Source organism: Euprymna scolopes, chromosome 21, assembly GCF_053919585.1.
Source record: "Euprymna scolopes isolate OS-2025 chromosome 21, ASM5391958v1, whole genome shotgun sequence".
NCBI lineage: Eukaryota > Metazoa > Mollusca > Cephalopoda > Sepiida > Sepiolidae > Euprymna > Euprymna scolopes.
The window spans coordinates 69,084,069-69,104,723 of record NC_136502.1 but is presented as its reverse complement, the minus strand read 5'-3'; the positions used below and the strand labels follow the sequence as shown (position 1 = coordinate 69,104,723).

The following is a 20,655-nucleotide window of genomic DNA, read 5'->3' as shown; positions in this document are numbered from 1 at the left end:
AAGTACATGCAAGTGCAAAAGAAAATCGAAAGTAATTATTAATGTTGAGATGATTAATCGGAATCAAGAATCAGAAAAAAAAAAAAAAAATCAAAACTTTTTGGGGTATCAGAATCGGAAAAATTATAGGCTGATTTTCGATTTCAAACCAATTCTTTAAATTTTTTTTTAACAATAAAAAATGAAACAAGCAGAAATTGTTTTTTTATAAGTTGTTGATTTATAACATAAGACTGAGAAGGGCCTCAGAATGTGTTAAATTTCATTTACAGATTGAACATTAATTCACAATTTAATTTATTTTATTTATTGGTCATTTATAGGAAGATAACTTACCTATTCACTTTATAAACTTTCCGCATCTATTCACTAAATGTCTATATGCTCCCATCCAAAGGAGTTCATTTGATTATTAAAAGGTTTTAAATGCTCTGGACGGGTTTCTTAATTTTGTTAGTGTTAGCTGTACATTAGCGGTGTCTGTCATCAGCTTCTTCGGATGCAAGTGCAAAAATCTAGATGAAAATCTCCGATGAGTTTATCAAAATCTTGGATAAAATGCATTAAGAGAAAACATTCCGAAGATTCTCTTAATTAAAAAGGAAATTGTATCTACATTTAAACTTCCCCAAAAGAAGAATGGGGTTGGGACATTTATTATTGTAATTAACAGAAAAAGGAAAGAAATGATAAACAAATATGCAACAAATAAATGTTACCAAAGGCAAGACTCTTCTATATACCTGAATAAATTTCATTGTGTTTAAACTTCTTTTAAAGTGTGCTTTTGGTTTAAAACAAACTTAGTGTCTCCTCTTTGAGTTAGAATTTAAAAAATGGCTGCTTAATAACCCCGATAGAAGGACCATTGATAACCGCTCAAAAGTGAAAAATGCTGGTAGAAACACATAAATAAATGTTAACGATCGATCAAAGTATTTTGTTTAATTTTCAATTTTTGAGTGATAAAGCAAGAATGCGTATCATTTTTCATTAATTTTATGTGTGAAACAGTTTTTCGATGCAAAATTTTAAAATAATTTTTTCCTTTATGCCACAATCATTTAAAACTGTAGAATCCCATCTAGGAGAAGTGATTTAGCTAAAGGGATTAATATATTTGCTGCTGCTATTATTATTAATAATAGTAGTAGTATTTTCTTTTACAGTAACACAATCTAATAATCGACCAAATGCTTATAATTGTGAGAAAAAAAAGTGAACATTTTTTCAAAGGAGGTAGGTACAGAATAATTAACAGCTTATGGCTAAGAATGCTTTTCTAAATAGCACATTACGTAGAAACGCATTCTTAGGATGGGGTAGGCTTTATTAACAATTCTTCCCTACACTGTTTTCTTATTTTGCATACCAATCGTTGGGTAATTATTTTTGAGACGCCAGCATGCCAGATTTCAATCTGCCTTTTTTGTTTGCCAAAAAGTACACCAATGCGCCAAATTTTATTCCGTCATAAAAACAAATTTCTACAGAAAAAAATACTTTTACACTTATATCTAGTGAATAAATATAAAAATACATATGAAAAATCACATTAATTATTTTTTAAAATCCAACAACAGAACTCAAGTCGATGTTTTGCTTCTAAAACAAAATTAACTTTTTTGATTAATCTCTGTGAGGTGTGCCGGGAAAATATTTTTTCTAATGAATAAAAATGAATATGATAAATTAATTTTTACAAGAATATTTACACATTTATCTAGCCAATAAATATAAAATTATGTATGAAAAAACATGTTTATTATTTAAAAAATTCAACAACGGAACTGAAGTCGATGTTTTGCTTCTAAAACAAACTGAACTTTTTTGATAAATCTCTGTACAGCATACCGGAAAAATATTTTTTCTAATAAATAAAAAAGAATAAAATTTATTTTTACAAGAATCTTCATACATTTCTCTAGTTAATAAACATAAAATTTTACATGAAAAACTATGTCTATTATTTAAAAAAAAAACCAACTTATGCAATGAAGCTGAAGTTGATTTTTTCGATTCTAAAACAAACTAACTTTTTTATAAATCCATGTGCTGGTACAGGGTTGCCAATTAATAGGAGGCAAGTGATCAGACTATAGGAAAAAACCTTTTTCATATAATAAAAATAAAGAAAATACGACAACAGTAAATCTTGGACACAATGTTTTTATATTAAAATAATTTTTTTTTTTTAACCAAAGTAGCTTTACAATATATATATTTATATAGCTTTTGGATATCGAGTCGTTTTTTCATTACTTGTGATCTCCTGTGCTCATGAAATTAAATTCAGTTAAAAGCATTTCAGATATTTTAAACAGGATAATTCACAGAGTAAATGTGGTATTGTGATTTCTGAAATGAAAATGATGGAAAAATTGTGAAAGAATTGAAAAGAAATGACTTGAAATGTGTCAAATTGAAAAAAAGATAGACAGGATGACTACTGAAGTAATGACTGGAAATCCTTCACGACTGTGGCAATTGTTATTCCAAGCATATTTGACGAAAAAAAACAAATAAAATATATCCCATTCCCAGATGTAACATTGACTCTCCAAGCCTAATTTAATTTGTTTTTTTTTAGTTTTTATGGTAAGCAATATAAATGTTCTAGAGTTCATTTGCCTATTCAATATCACAGATTTTAAAAAGCTTTTTGCACCTATTTGATAAACGACCATATAGTGCCTATTAGAGACTTCACACTTTAATATCAAAAGATTTTTTCTGGCTACTTTAACCTTTGTCTGATCACCTTATCCTCTGAAATATTTCATGTTCCTTATATTTTGTTTGGTTTTGGCACAAGTGAAAAATATAGATGAAAATCTTACAAGGTTATCAAAACCTTGAATAGAATATATAAAGAGCAAAAATTTAGAAGTATTTTAACTTAAAAAAACCCAAACTTATTTACATTCAAAACATGAGATTCTACATTTTCAGGTGATTATGTGTGATTACACTAAAACGTTATTTTAAAATTTAGAATGGGGTTCACTTGTGCATATAAACATAATGTAAAATGATCCAATTTCCGGTACATTCTAACTTTTTAAGCAGTTAAGTAATTTTTACCACTACTTCTAAGTCTGATCAGCAAAATCATAAAATCACATAATTGCTTTATTTTTTGTATTACCACCCAGACTTAGGGTTAGTAATAGGAAAGGAGCGTGGCTTTTATGACTTTTAACAATCAGATATTTTATACTAAAGTTTGATTTGGAGCATTAACATTGCCAAGATTTAAAACAAATAAAGTTGGTTACATATCCTTCAAACATTGTCTAATCAACAAGGTGTTATCATTTTGTATTAAAGTTATGTACAAAACTTATTATTTGGTGTTTCATTGTATTCTTATCACTTAAATTTTCAAGCTGTATACATGTAATCGCCTAATAATGAAGAATTTTTTTTTTTTTTAGGCGTATTACAATAAAAGTATGATTTTTAAAAATAATAAACATGGTTTTTCATAAGTAATTTTTTGTTTATTTACTAGATTAATGGGTAAAGATTCTTGTAAAAATAAACTTTATTAAGTTGTATTCTTTAGAAAAAAATATTTTCCCGGTACACGACACAGAGTTTTATCAAAAGAGTTAATTTTGTTTTTAGAAGCAAACCATCGACTTCAGCTCCATTGTTGGATTTAAAAAATAAACATTTTTCATATGTAATTTTTAAATTTTTTTTATTTGCTAGATAAAAATGTACAAATAATTTTTTTCTACAGAAATTTGTTTTTATGATGGAATGAAATTTAGTGCACTGGCATCATTTTTAACAAACCAAAATGACGGATTGAAATCTGGTGTCCTGGCATCTCAAAAAAAGAATCACTGGTCATTTTACGTTAAATTAATATTTTTGAAACTGATCTTCCACTCCGTGAAGTTTTTTTAAGGGTTTCCACATGTAGTCACCTATAAAAGTAATATTTCTTTTGGGAATGGAGATTTAGCTGAGGTGTTTATCTAAAAATTTGTCATTATTATTATCATTTGCATCTCGTTTTTGTTTACAGCAAACCTAATCAATTTAATAACCCACCAAATTTTTATCATTAAAATAAAATTTTAACTTCATTCATAGAGAGAAGGTACAGAATAGTTAACAAAGCCCATACTCTCATGTTAAAAATGGTTTTCTAAATAGTAACATTTAGAAATTCGTTGGTAACAATGATAGATGCATTGTTAAATATTGTTCTTACATTGTTTTCTCATTTTGCCTACCAATCGTCGACTATTTTCAACTGTTTATGAAAACTTTCAAGTAGCATGTTGTACACTAACAATGAACTGATACAATCTGGCTTTGTTTTAAAATCAAAATAAATCTTTTGTTGTCTTATAAATTTTTTGTTGTCTTATAATTTATAATCAATTACAAGGAAAACATTTGAGAAAAAAATATATGCGGAAATTACCCGGAAATTTGGAAATTTACAAAAAAAACAAAAAAAAAAAAAAAAAAAAAAACCTCTAATTAAATATTTATTAATTTTAAAAGAATCGAGAATCGTATCCAAAATCGGAAATTTATAACAGAATCAGTAAAAATTTTGGAATTGTCAGTAATAATGTAACAACTACAAGGGAACTTCTTCAAGGGGAGAGCCATTTAAGATCTGAATGTTAATGATGAAAGTAGATAAACTTTTAGATGTATTAAAGCTAACAAGCCATTTGTTTTCTTATTGCACCACGTGCTTCATGTTTAGAAGGAATCATCAAGATCTTGATCTCCAGTGCTGAGATTATTTTTTTGATATCTACGCAGATGACAAAACTAGGGCTGCACCTCGAAGTAGTATTACTTTTAAACATAAATAAATCCTGTTGTATTTTTCATAAGCAAGATTTTTTAGTGATCTTTCATTTATCTGTTTTTATAGGTTAGAAACCAATAATTTTATAATTTTTGCTTTAGTAATATATAGGTATTAGTTAATCCAATTCTAAATTTATTTAAGTTTTCGGTTTTATTTTTTTAAGTATTAGCTAACATTTTTAGAAATCCATAAGATGATGAAAAGTACAGAGGAGTGAGCAAAAGTGAGGGAAATAGGGGAACAACTCAAAGAAACAAAATATTGTTTTCAAGGGAATTAAATTGCTGCAAATTTAAATAAACATGCTTTTTTTTTTTAATTTAAATAATATTTAGATGACAATCACAAGTATTTTTATGCAAGAGTCAATTTATACTATTGACTTTGACATTTAAAAAAAATATATATTACTAACACTAAAGCATACAGTTTGATGTAGAATGTGGAATTTCCACGCTGTCCCACTAGTTAATTTAATAAATTTTTTTATTTATATTGATAAAATTAAGAAAAGAGAATTTAAAAAAATTATCTAGGATATTTTATTAGTTTAATTTTAGATTTAAACTGAACATAAAATTATATCAATAAATAAAAACATTACAAACTCAAGTGACAAGTAAAATTCAGGTAATTAAAAAACTCCAAAAACAATTGAAAATTACTTGAACATTTTTTTGTAAAAATTAGATTTATTGAAATTATTTTTGCTCAATTATCTATTAAATTTAGTTTGATATTCATTTATATTTCTCTTACTAATTTAGTTTAGTAAACAAATAAAAATTAAACAAATGTTAGTAATTTTTAATTTTATAGCATTTGTTTATAAAATGAATGATGAATTGGTTTCATATTTTTGTTATTTTTTATTACATATTTTAGGTGTTTTTATAAAAGAAAACATGTTTTTGTTCAAATAATATTGTCATAAACATTTAAAAGTATCACAAAAATGTAATCATTTGTTACATAATGTGCAAAACAATACATTATTCTGGTCACACATTATTTACTTGATTTGTACATGAGAAACCAATCCTTAGTTTCATGCCTACCCTCTCACTTGATTATTGCAATGGGGAGAATGGTGTTGGTATCAAAATCCGAGATTGCATGTGGCGAATCAATGGAACTGAAAGGAAAAAAAAAAAAAATGCAAAAACAAGATTAACATAAAGTCGTCGTGTCTGGGGAAAAAGTAAAGAAAGGAATTTTAGTGCAAGTTCTCAACCCCTGCGAAAAAACAAAAATACCAAAAATAAAGGAAAATCTTTATGGAAAGAAGGTGTTGACCAAAAATCATGTAAATTGATCAAGTAGTTTAATAAAACTATTTGATCAATTTACATGGATAAGAAAATAAAATTTTATGGCTAAACAATGATTGATGATAGCTTAACAGTCTTCGCAAAAAGCAGGGAAGATAATTCAAATAATTCAAACTTTGTAAGATTTCAGAAAGCCATTCTTAAAAGCCGAGATGGGGGGGGGCATAGGAAAAACTTATACGTATGTCCTTAAAAATTATTTTCTTGATAAACACGTAACTACTTCATCAATTTACATGATTTTTTGTATATAATTTTTTTTCTCCAACTGGTATGTACCTCAAAGATTTTTTCTTTTTTTTTTATTAAGGAGGGACTGAACAAGCAACAGAATTTTCTTTTTGACTTAAGGAAAGGTGAAAGAACTGGCAGTCGATTTTGTCGATTGTTTGTTCTATCACAGTTATTTGAGGTCTATCTATATACTATTAAGATGTTATCGTGTTTATGGAGTTTGTCGGTTTGTACACAAATAGAGAAAAAGTGATTGTGTGACAAAAAGGAATCGGCAGAGTACACACTAATAAATCAGTAGTGGTAATACCCATGTTCCAAGCTCATAAGTTTTAAAGATTGTTCTTTGTTAATTAAATACACATTTTAGAAGTTAATTTCTTTTAACGTAATATAATAACAGAAAACAGAACATAAACATTTAAAACAAAAATAAATGAACTTTTTTTTTTTTTTTTTTGAGATAATCCACAATACATACATGAGGGATAGTTAAAAACAAATTATTTTTGCTTGAAAAACAATTTCTAATGTTTTTTTTTTTTCAATAAAAACAATGTGCACATTCATTGTACTTACTCTCATAAAAATACTAAAAAGCATTTTTTTTTTCCACAAAATTCAAATATTTTTCTTCATATTATATATAAAGTCAATCTGAACGTGATGTTGCCAGTCTCAGTTTTTTCTATAAATACTATAATAGCATATGTTCTTCAGAATTGTCTGATTTATTCCTTGTTTCTTTTGTTCTGACTCCTCTGCCATGTTGGTCTAGACGTTTCCATCAATTGTCTTGATACCTCATTGTAATACAGCTTCATATTCCAGTAGCTTTTTTTTCCCTGCCAAATGTTTTCCCCTCCTACTTTTAATTTTGATCTTTTAAAGACCAAGGTCAATAGGCATCTACTGTCTTTGCAACAATCATCTTTCATTCTTTATAACTCCTTACATTAAATGGCTTCATGCCTTGTCTTGGGCGATTTTCATTAAGAAAAAAAAAAAAAAAACAGCATAAAATTGCAGCAAATCTTCAGATTCCAGTTTTTACTGTTAACTGAGCGACTGTCCAATTTGTAAGGAAGTAAAAATAATCCCACGTCAATGAAGACTATTTAATAGTCTTTCTTATTAATAGTAGTAGTATTATTAGTAATGGTATCTAGTTAATAGTCTTTCTTATTAATAGTAGTAGTATTATTAGTAATGGTATCTATTTAATAGTCTTTCTTATTAATAGTAGTATTATTAGTAATGGTATCTATTTACTTCTGTGTACCCCTCTCCACACTAGTTCAGAATTGTCTCCTTCCTGTGACGACTGGCAAGGTCAGCTTAATGTAATGGAATTAGGCCCACCTCCCAAAGTTCAGTCAATTCAAACAAACATGGAAATTGCTTCAGTTGGGAAGGAGTTCTCTCCTGACTGAAAACGGATGCTACACTTTGGCTGAACTAAAGACTATATACATAATTTTTCAGGCATGTTGCAGTATACACACCAAAACGAAAAAGTGGTTAAAAAAACAAACATATATAACAAATAATAAATGTTACCAAAGGCAAGATAAGTTACTCTTCTACCTATCTGGATAATTTTTTTGTATTTTAACTTATTTTAAAACGTTTATTTACTTTGAAACAGAAGTAGTGTTGATTCTAAAATCAGAACAAGAAAAACATGGCCGACATTAGACAGTCATATGGGTGGGGGTGGGGGTGGGGGTGACAATTACTCCAAAATTTGTTTTTAGCCACTTTTTATTGTCTATACTGGAAAATGCCATTTGTTCTGATATTTGATATCCAAAACAACAACAATGGAACTATCTCATCTGACAATAACAAGCATGGCATAAACGATTACCACAGAAAAATATTCTTTCTTTAGGTAATCCGATTTACAATTCTTTGATACATTTGGGAAAAACTTACAAAGCATTTTGGGTTTTAGTTTCTGCCATATCCATTTTTCACTATACAAATAATTCAACTTAATGCTATTGTGACAAACATTCAATTGGCTTAACTTGTATTTAAAATTTGGGAATAATGTATGCACAGGCTTATACACCTAACAAAGATGACCATCAGGTATTAAGGAGCCCAAGAATGAAAGCAACAAATTTGCGTATACATTTTTTTTAAACTGCAAATCAAATGATGAAAAGTGAATTTGAGTTGTTAAAATTTTAAATCTTTATAAAATGTTTTTGAAAACATAAGTATTAAAATGTAAAATAACTATTCCTCTTTAAAAGAAAACTGTATATATTTAAAAGAATTATAATATAAATCAAATAATCTTTAAAAGAATTATAATATAAATCAAATAATCTTTAAAAGAATTATAATATAAATCAAATAATCTTTAAAAGAATTATAATAGAAATCAAATAATCTTTAAAAGAATTATAATAGAAATCAAATAATCTTTAAAAGAATTATAATAGAAATCAAATAATCTTTAAAAGAATTATAATAGAAATCAAATAATCTTTAAAAGAATTATAATATAAATCAAATAATCTTTAAAAGAATTATAATATAAATCAAATAATCTTTAAAAGAATTATAATATAAATCAAATAATCTTTAAAAGAATTATAATATAAATCAAATAATCTTTAAAAGAATTATAATATAAATCAAATAATCTTTAAAAGAATTATAATATAAATCAAATAATCTTTAAAAGAATTATAATATAAATCAAATAATCTTTAAAAGAATTATAATATAAATCAAATAATCTTTAAAAGAATTATAATAGAAATCAAATAATCTTTAAAAGAATTATAATATAAATCAAATAATCTTTAAAAGAATTATAATATAAATCAAATAATCTTTAAAAGAATTATAATATAAATCAAATAATCTTTAAAAGAATTATAATAGAAATCAAATAATCTTTAAAAGAATTATAATATAAATCAAATAATCTTTAAAAGAATTATAATATAAATCAAATAATCTTTAAAAGAATTATAATAGAAATCAAATAATCTTTAAAAGAATTATAATAGAAATCAAATAATCTTTAAAAGAATTATAATATAAATCAAATAATCTTTAAAAGAATTATAATAGAAATCAAATAATCTTTAAAAGAATTATAATAGAAATCAAATAATCTTTAAAAGAATTATAATAGAAATCAAATAATCTTTAAAAGAATTATAATATAAATCAAATAATCTTTAAAAGAATTATAATATAAATCAAATAATCTTTAAAAGAATTATAATAGAAATCAAATAATCTTTAAAAGAATTATAATAGAAATCAAATAATCTTTAAAAGAATTATAATAGAAATCAAATAATCTTTAAAAGAATTATAATATAAATCAAATAATCTTTAAAAGAATTATAATAGAAATCAAATAATCTTTAAAAGAATTATAATATAAATCAAATAATCTTTAAAAGAATTATAATATAAATCAAATAATCTTTAAAAGAATTATAATATAAATCAAATAATCTTTAAAAGAATTATAATAGAAATCAAATAATCTTTAAAAGAATTATAATATAAATCAAATAATCTTTAAAAGAATTATAATATAAATCAAATAATCTTTAAAAGAATTATAATAGAAATCAAATAATCTTTAAAAGAATTATAATATAAATCAAATAATCTTTAAAAGAATTATAATATAAATCAAATAATCTTTAAAAGAATTATAATATAAATCAAATAATCTTTAAAAGAATTATAATATAAATCAAATAATCTTTAAAAGAATTATAATAGAAATCAAATAATCTTTAAAAGAATTATAATAGAAATCAAATAATCTTTAAAAGAAAACTGTATATATTTATCAGAATTATAACATAAATCAAATAATTGTAGAGAATGTAGGACGTTTGAAAGCGAACACAACTTGAAAAATAGAATCTTCTGTTTTTATAAATAGGGACAATGTTTCATTCGTTTATAAAAAAGTTTTGTAAATAAAAGAAAAACATACCAAAAATAAATATTTAAATATACTTCCCATTTTTTTTTCCTTAAAATAAATCTTTCCATTAGAAATCGACAGTGTGATGAAAAACAAAACTATTATATTACTTATATTGATAATATAACTATTGTTCTCAACTTAAGTGTTATTTCCAAAAATGAAACTCAAGATGAAAACAATAATCCGATCAATACAAGTAATATAAACAATCATCTAAAAAATTCAGAACTTTATTAGTTCATTATTTGTTTGTTTACAGTGAGCACAGGTCAACTGAAAGAAACCAGTGTAAATTCAAATTTGTCACTTTCACCGTCACTTAAAACCTAACTGATCCTACAACTATGAATTTATCAGTGGACCAGTGTGAAGTAACAATGTATGAATTAAGATAGATTAAAAGATGAAAAGGAAAGAGAAAGAAAGTTTGGTGCTATTACAACTAGGAACAAGAGAAATTTGAAGTTCAAAATAAATTAACAAAATAAAAATTTCTTTGATATACTTCAGATGTATCAGATAAAATAGTTGTCTACACTAAACTAGAAAAAATTATAGAGTTTTAATCTAATATATAAAAATCAGTTTTATCAATATTTGCTGATCCACTATTGATATGAGCAGAAATACATGTAAAGGGAGATAAGTCATTTAACCAAATAATGATGACTGGCAGATCGGTAATATACAGTGAAACTGATTTTTAATGAAAATTCTACTCAACTAGTTTTTACTAATTTTGGAGGTAGATACTTATTTTAGTCTGATATGTAAAGTACATGTGGTTAAATAAGTTGGTATTATGAAAATTCAACGCATATTTGACAGAACTCACCGTTGAACTGACAGAACACGATCCCAAGCAACACTGTAGAAATGATAGAACATGATCCCGAACACGAACACAGCAATAGCGACCAGAGCAATACTCCTCAACTGACACCAAATGACCTATCGGCCCATTTTCTATAGTTGTCAGGCAAAATCCAACCGTTATTGTAGGCAGGATGGATTTAGCCCATTAGCAGATTCCTGATCTGCAATCGAAAGGTCTCGGGTTTGCTCCTCGCCACTGGTTTGTATAAACTTTTTTAATTACATTTTAGACTACATACTCCCATGATCATTTCACTTTACATAATCTCATACCCAGATTATCACATTGTGTTCCGGTTCACCTTCATTACTCTCTGGCTTAGCACCAACATCCTAATCATCTACCTGGACCATGTGCCTAAATTCTAAAATTTGTTGTGGCATTCCATCAACACTCAAGTTGTTAGAGGATTGGACTCCCATAATCACCCCATTTCCCCATTGTATCGTGCATTACGAGGTTTCATCCAAACCTCTTCTACTTAGACTCTGGCTGGTCGTTGCTCATCAATTTCTGGGGACATCTCTTGCGTGCCTCCATTCATAATTAAAAAATTATCTATGTGGCACTGTGTTCTCTGACCTTAGCAGCCATGTTGTACCAGAATGTGGCTTTTTCTCTCTCAGCTATTGCTTTCACTGTCTGATGATGTCTCTCCATTATTTCATTTCCTCCAGGTCTATAGGCTGACATGTAATAACTTTTTATCTTCCATTTTTTTTAGCATAGCCTGGAAGATTTCTGAGCGACAAGCAGCGCCACTATCCCTTATCACCTCCCTTACTAGACCTTGTACAAACATCACCTTTTCTAATTCGGGTGCAATCACAGATGCAGATTTTGCACGTAACTCCCTCCATATCGCCAGTCTACTTTGTCCACAGTCAATCATTGACAAGTATGCTCCTCCACGATAGTGTGTTATGTCAGGAGCTTATCTTGTCCAATTCTTCCAAACTCCAATTTCCTCAGGATTATGTATATTTAGGACAGGATTAATCGATTGACACTGAACTTAGTTCTTAACTACCTTCTGAATTTCTTCCCGTTTTATATGGGGATTAACTTTCTACATCAAATATAATGTTATTTTCACTCCCATGAGGTGCATGCCATGCAACTCTTCCAGTTCACCAATTCCTAGACAGCATATTGGGGCCTCTTCTTTCTCAACTGACCACTGTTTTTTTTTTGTGTGTGTTAGTACATCTGCCTTGTTTTTCTTTGAAGGCACAAACACTGCTTTTATTCTAGTTCAAATTCAGATATTAATTCCCCAAACATCCCTAATCTCTGCTTTACAATCATTTCTCCAACATCTTTTGTTTGTATTCTTCCACTATTCTTGTAGAGTTCATCCAACTGAGTACAGTGGCTGAATCAGTTCTTTTTTCGATATTTCTCAGTCTCCATTTTATAGCTAAATTGATGCCCTTTAGAACAGCATCTAATTCAGCCACGTTAATATGATTATAATCATTATTTTTCCTCAACCATGTTGCAGCTTCCACCACCATGCCGCCAATCTCTACGACCACGTCTGTTGCAATAGTGCTTACATCACACCACACCACTTGTTTCAGGTATGTGCCAAGCTCCAACAACAGGGTCCTTATTTTTTTTTATTTTTTTTTTTTACCTCAGCTAGAATTTCCTGCATCACTGATGCTTTACGATCAATTTTACTCCCCAAGCCTACTTCACTTGCGTTTCTTTTCACATAACTGCATGCCAATTGCAGCCATCCAGCAATTGGATAGTGCCCTAATAATCTCCCACAGGTAGAAAATAACCCCCACCGACTAATTTCTCCTCCCATCTCTGGGATCTCGTTGCCTCTTCTGAACATCAACGCTCCCATCCTATTTTTCATAAGCTTAAGGCCCAATGCTGCTCCTCCATTCAGGGATTCTGGCAATTTAGCTGCTAGCCCAAATCCTTTCAAATGTTGCACAACTTCTTTTGTTGATATCTGCGTAACATCCACCATTATATGATCGATGTATGAATCTGTGGCCTCTTTTCATTTTGTTTCCTTTCTTTAACACCATTTTTAAAATGGCTGCCATAATCTTCAGTACAACATTAAGTCCGAATCCTAACTATGTTAGGCAATACGTTTTTCCTTTATAACAGATCAGCTGGTACTGTCAGTCATAGTTCCTTCGCCACATGCAGCTACAGGTAGGCAGACTTAAGGTCCACAATCACGGTTCCTCCTACCAACCGTCTCCCATTTTCTTATCTTTTCATCACACACATCTATTATGTTGCTCCCTGTATGACACACCACAAAACAGTTTGACTCACAAAAGTCGAACACTAGCCTGACTTTCCCTTTTGTAGCCTGAAACACTTCCATCAGTGGTTATACACTTTTTCTTTCTCCCTTCCATGGTAAAAGAATACCGTCTGATATCCATCTTTCCACCTCTTTTTCAAATTCTAAATTTTTCTCAATTTCTAGGGAATTCTTATAATACTGCACTTTATTCTGTAACACTGGAGACTCTCCATTTCCATCTTACTGTCCATTTCTCTCCATCGAAATTTGCTTCAAAGTTTTTATCCTCAATTTTGCAAACATTCGGCTGATGGGCAGCTACAGCACAGTGTACATTTCCAAACTTTATCTCAACTTTCTTTAGAGTTACACCTCCCATCTCATTAATTGCATCCATTCCAATTATGACGTCGATTCCGTCAGTGATGGGATTCATCAAGATCGCACTCTCTTTTACTCATATGCCACATACTTTTATCTCCACTTGCCTGGTTCCTTTACATTTTATGCCCCCCTCCCCCATCAACTGTTTTCACTGTGCCACTCCTACCATATCCACTGATGAGTTTTGAATTGATTAAAGTGGTGGTGCACCCAGTATCAACAAGTGTGATCATTACTGAATCACCACTTCTATTATAGGAAAAGGCCCGTATTGCACCCTCATTCTGTTGTCGGGGTAGCTTGTGGCGCAGAAGCTCCCCCTTGCCTGTTTCTCTGAATTTGAGGGCAATAGCTAGCAATGTGGCCAAACTATCCACAATTGTTGCACGTTACTCTGGCAAAGAGACACTGTTGAATTGACAGAACACGATCCCGAACTTGAACGCAGCAACACACAACCAGTGCAATCCTCCTCAACTGACACCAAATAAGCTATTGGCCCGTTTTCTTTAGCCCTCGGGCGAAATCCAACCGTTGCTGTGGGCAGAATGGATTTAGTCCATTGGCAGACTCCCGATCTGCAACTTAAGGTCTTGGGTTCCCTGTTTGTCGCTGGTTTGTATTAAATATTTTAATTACATTTTAGACTACAGAACACCAAAGAGTTTTTATTTGGAAATGCGATTTTTACCTGTATAAGGACGAAAAGTTCTGAGTTCATCTCTGAGTATCATGTTGCCAAAGTAATTTGTCTATGATTGTGGATGTCATTTCATCTTTATTTAAATATGAATCATTGGTTGAAACAATTGTTTTGTTGTCACATTTTTACAGATGATTTCTGGTTCCGACAGACAAGAATAAATTGAAAATCTATTTTACCTGTGTAAGCCACACATTTATCCCATCCAGGCCGTTGCCAGGCAGCTTCACGAGTCTCTTTCCTTTGCTGTAAATCTTCATAAGCTGAAAAATATGTAGAAAAAATAGAAGAAATTGAAGTGTCATTATTTGGATTATGATTCTTAATCTTGGTTATTTTAACATTTGATGTAACCTTTGACTTTCTTCACGTTCAGCTTTTCAAATATATGAAACTTTGTTAGATTCAATTTTGAATTGAACTCTTTAAAGTAGATTGCCCTCGTTCTGTCAGCTATGACCAGGTAGAAGTATTAATTATATCATTCTTAGTTATTCTATAATAAGGACTGAATCTTTAATCTCAAGAAAACTATCACTGAAAATTGTTAATCAAGACCTTTATCCATTGTGCCACAAGTCCAAACTGAAGTGTGAATGACCAATTGAGCAGCAAAGTCTTTTATAGAAATGTTCAAAGATAAAAGAAACCAAAATGAGAAGAGGGATGCGACTTTAATCACCTTTCCAACTAAGCTGATAAAAAAAGTGTTGCCAAGGATATATGCCTCATCCAATCAGTATATGGATCCAGTGAAGACATCAGGTTATTCTGATTTTTGTATCACTTTCAAGTCTACCTTTGACAGTCATTGCTGCAATTTATTTCATAACCTGGTTTCAAGTGAGCCTGTGTGTACAACTGCTTACTTTTATTTACTGTCATGCATGATCCTATATTGTTTACATCCGTCAACTATGGATTAAGTAGTAGAATAGAAAAACCTCGGAAAGGAAATTATTGTCAGAAAATTAAAGACTTCTATAGAACACCAGCAACCATGTGGGTTAATCCTGTAGGAAACAGGTGCTCATGAAGAGTAATCACTCAATAAGCAGAGAGCATTGCACAAAGCACAATCTTCTAATAAATTCATGAATGGAAAGTTAGCTGGAAATTTAAAGCTCATCTTCATTATCAAAATTTTTATAAATACAAATTAAATATTATAGCATTTTAAATATGCAAAAGAAAATCATTGTTTTTAATAAAAATTAACAATTGCTAAAAATTAAAATTTTGATTATTCAAATGCATTTTCAAACATTCCATAGACTAGTGCAAATAGGAATTAAGAGGAGAAACTGACAAACGAGGAAATACAGAAAGTAAGGATAGAGAAGGAAGAAGCGGGTTGGGGGAGCAGAGAAAAAAGATAGGGAGGAGCAGAGAAAAGAGAGAACGAGAAGAGAATAAAGAGGACGAGAAAACAGAGGAGGAAGAGAGAAAAAAAGGGAATGAAAGTCGAAAGAGAGAAAGAAAGAGCTAATTCTTTATGCAAGGAATCAAGTAGGTTAGTGAACGTTAAATAAGAATACCTACCCCATAAATGGTGTACAGTATACTGCTCGCCTAAGTGGGTGAAAAATCCAGCAACAGCCCCAGTTCGATGCTGTATGCCTCGGGCCCTGGAGTCACACAAATTAAGCACACATGCAAACAACATTTAATAATCTAAAGCAAAGTAAAACAAGCTACGTATGCAAGCATAATAAACACATTTGGAAAAAACAAAACTAAAACAAACAAAAAACAAAACACTCTTTGGTTAATTTAAATGCATTTTTGCATATCTACACCAGTTTTTATTCTATCAGTCAGTCACGTTCACATTTAAAATAGTATAGAAAAGGGGATAAAATTAGTAGAGCAGGTAAACAATAACCGAGTGCGACGCAAAAGCTTCCCTTTCATTACTACAAATATATGGGAAGACACTACTCCTTTCGATGAATTACCATACTTACCTTTGATCATCACCGTATCATGATGCTTAATAAGGAGATCTTTGGCATGACTCAGCCAAAGATTAATAATCTCCCAGCCCATAAGTGAACACTGTGCCAAATTTAAACTCTTAGAAATTATATTGTTAAGTGAGTTATTTTAATTTTTGATGATTCAGACTACTATTCTTATCTTAGCTGTTGTTTTCACAAATTTTCAGCCAATGTAATCTGCGACCTTCACATGCATTTTCTCAAATATTTATGCTAAACTCTGAAAAAAAATTATACAAAATTTTGGACTGAATTCTTTATTTAATCTATAGGGTTCAATTGTTTTCCTTCTGTCAACTATGCTGGGAGAAAAGTGTTAATTACGTTATTTTTAGTGATAATCAAAAGCATTGATCAGGAATCAGTTCCAAATCTTCTTGAGGTTAAGGGTTCAATCTTTACAACAGGCAAACTGATGAAACGAGAACAATCTACCCTGTTGGATTAAATAAAGGGTTCAGTTCAAAATTTTATATACGTTTCCATGTTAGACATAAATGTTCCTTTATTGTAAAAGATGCAAGATGAGAATAGTAATCCAAATGATATAAAGTGAAAATCCTCATCTCAAAAATTCAGATATCAATTCTTATTGAAATCTTTTCATTTTCCATTTTTACATCTTTGATAAAAAATGTGTGAGAAACATTTGATCATATTTGATTTGTTCCATGCTTTCATTCAGGAGTTAATTATACTAAACAATAATTATTAAGTTAATTTAATAATTACTGTTTAGCATTATCACCGATATGAAGGGTGGGGGATAGTTACAAAATTGATTTTCTTGTGTGTGCTCACCATGCATTTTTAATTCGTATTTCTGCCATTTTGTTTCCTCGTAGTTTGTTTTAAGAATGTTCACCATTTTGTTTATTTAGAAAAAAAATCCAACAAAAATTTGTTATTAATGGTCAGATTTTAGGGACAATTGTTAAATATCCAGGATAGGTTACAAAAAGATCATTTAACAAGAGGAAGCACACCTGAAACAGACATGCACCTAGCCATAATAAAAACAAAAGAAACATAACGATTGTTGAAAATAAAATAATTGTCAATCCACCTAGTCGAAAAGACAAACATGGTGGATTGTGATAAATCAAACAATTGTTGATTAGAACCATCTGCAAAAGTTAGCTGAAGGAAATATTCCATCACCAAATAAGATGGTATATAGCTATATTGACAGCAAAGTCCCCGAGTGAGTGTTTGCAGGTGGAGTTGAGGATGTCACAAATTGTTATATAATATCCTGAAATTGATATTGGAAGTGTCATGAATGAGAAAAACTACCCTGCCAAATTCATATGCATGCATCTTTGTTCTTTCTGCAGCACCACCAACAATAAAGATATATTTGTTATCAGGTTGTTAGTCTTCTAAGCACAGCAGAAATACAACAAAATATTGTGTTCAATACGGAAAATACATTTGTAAAGTAAACAGTGACAAAAAATAAAAATGTGATTTTTTAAAATTTTATTTACTAAGGAGTAATAACTTATCAAGGATAAAAGCCACTCGAGGGTAACAGTTAAAGAGATGGATAGATTGCTAAATCTCTCTATATTCATTTACCATCACTTTTCTTTGTTCAGGGGTCAAACATTTTTTTAATATTTTACATTTTTATCTTCACACTTCATTTGTCACAGTTCAGTGGGTCAACTTAATCAAAACTCCACTGCATATTGTCTCTAAATCTTCCTTGGCTGGTCAGCCTACCTGGAGTTCAAGATTTCAATTCTTCTGTGATCATTTATCCACATGATCGTACCAACACAACAGATTCATCCTTAGGAGAATATCTATGTCGGAGAATTGTAAAACTTTTGTAAACTCCCTGACCTAATGTGTCATGTCTGAGCAAATTTCATATTACATATCCATCATGAATTTGTTGTATTAGTGTAAGGCAAGAGAAAACTAGGCAAGAGTCAAACACTTATTACCATATATAACATTATGCCCCGGCCATAATGTTATACAACTGGTCTGGATTTGACAGGGAGAGCTCGCAATGTTAAGAGGTAACAGCTCATCAAATTTTACCCATACTACCATCATCCTTGCGGCTGTACTGAATTCACACCTAACACCTATACTCAACATATCTCCTAGGAAGCAGAAATAGTATATAACCTTCTGGGTGTTGTCATCTAATATCTTTTTCCGACGATGATCATCAGTTATGATGATCATTATTTTGAGAGGATTGAATAAAATTTGATATCTTATAAGGATGGTTTTGACATTGGATTTATAAATACCCATGTTGGAAATGTATCTTTTGGCAGTATGTTCCACAGTGGCAAAGTTTTGTGAAAGAAACGGTTCGTGGAAATTATGGTTGCTATTAGTCAAGTGTGTCACATGTAGTAATAGGATCAGTCCTTATTGTGAAAGTTTTATAAGGAGCAACCGGAGAGACACTAAGTCAGCATTATTTCAAACTTAAGCATGACAGATCGACAGAAATGCTTTTTTAAATTTAAGTTTTATAAAGGCCAAAAATTTCATTTTAAACTATTTTTAACATTACAGGCATGTATTCAGGATTATTGTAAATGAGCACAATTTCCATAAAATTTGACCAATTTAGTTTTTAGATATTAACTTGTTTTTTGTTTTTTTTTAAATCAAAAACAGTAACAAAAATAAACTTAAGAGAGACAGACAGATAAGGATTGATAGAAATTGTAGGTAACATCTAAAAACTGAACTAAAAATAAATGCTTTTGAAAGTTTCATAGTTAAGAAAAGCCAAATCGTTCTCTTCAAAAGCTGTCACTTCCATTTCAATGTTTCAGGAATTAAAATCCCTACAAATGATAACTTTATTATAAAATCTCAAAAAAAAAAGTTACACTTGCATCTAATATACATGACATCAGCCTTACAGCAATGGAAAATTCCAAATGATTGGCTTAATGAACAAATGTGATACATATTAAATTGTAATCATATCCAGAGAAACAATTCCTCAAAGATTAAAGACAAGATTTTTATTGGTCCTCCGACAAAAGGAGGGTGGACCTGTAAATTCATCATTGTCTGTTTGTCTGTCTGCACTTTTCTCAATAACTTCGCCTTGGAATTTTTTTAAATTTTGCACAAACATTAAACATGATAGGAGTAAAAAAGTAACAAAACGGTTCTTCCGGGAAAACTCTGGTTGGGCGTTATGATAGGGCAACATTTGCAAGAGTTAAATTTTGAAGTCAAGCCCCATTAAGCAAAAAGCAACTAAACAAAGCAACTAAAGCAAATAGTGCATGTGTGTATTAGCTTTAATATTTAATGTCCAAATCAGATACACTTGAAGCATTTAATAAATGCAAACCAAAAAATCTCTAAAAATAATCATAAAACATTTCTGTGGCAAGAAAACCAAGAAAAATGTTAACTTTGGAGGTTATCCACCATAAGAGGTCTGAAAATGAGCAAAATTTGTTGAATTTGACAGAAATTTTATAATTTAGTTGCTGTTAAGAAATGTAGTGGAGCTGATACAAACAATGAATTGCTCTTGGTGATAATGGTCATCTATATCACTTGAATGAATGCAGACTTTTGTGTTTATGGTAGAAAAGGTGACTGTGGCTTTTTCAAATATCTCGAACAGGAAGTCTTGTCTTATCATGCAAATGAGTTGTTTTGCACAAGCAGTTTTAGACAAACAGATGAGACAGCAAAGTGAATTGCGGCCAATTCCATGGTAAAAAATAATTATTTTATGGCTTTATATATATAATATATATATTATATATATATATATATATATATATATATATTATATATATATTATATATATATATTATATACATATATTATATATATATATATTATATACATATTATATATATATTATATACATATTATATATATATATTATATACATATTATATATATATATATTATATACATATTATATATATATATTATATACATATTATATATATATATATTATATACATATTATATATATATATTATATACATATTATAT

The 20,655-nt window shown here is 29.4% G+C and overlaps 1 protein-coding gene across 2 annotated transcripts in view; it reads right to left on the bottom strand.

The window, feature by feature from the left end:
- Positions 1 to 5,694: 5,694 nt before the first annotated feature.
- The window catches only part of LOC145242437 (protein NipSnap homolog 1-like), a 95,284-nt gene continuing 80,323 nt past the window's right edge, over positions 5,695 to 20,655 (bottom strand). Inside the window, exons 8-10 of one of the 2 annotated variants that reach the window (XM_080105492.1) lie at positions 16,187 to 16,272; positions 14,824 to 14,907; positions 5,695 to 5,984 (exon numbers count right to left, since the gene is read on the bottom strand). In XM_080105492.1, the coding sequence (XP_079961618.1) occupies positions 5,920 to 5,984; positions 14,824 to 14,907; positions 16,187 to 16,272 (235 nt within the window). In that variant the 3' untranslated portion in view covers positions 5,695 to 5,919. The remainder of the gene's footprint in view (positions 5,985 to 14,823; positions 14,908 to 16,186; positions 16,273 to 20,655) is intronic. The other variant, XM_080105491.1, reaches the window with a different exon arrangement.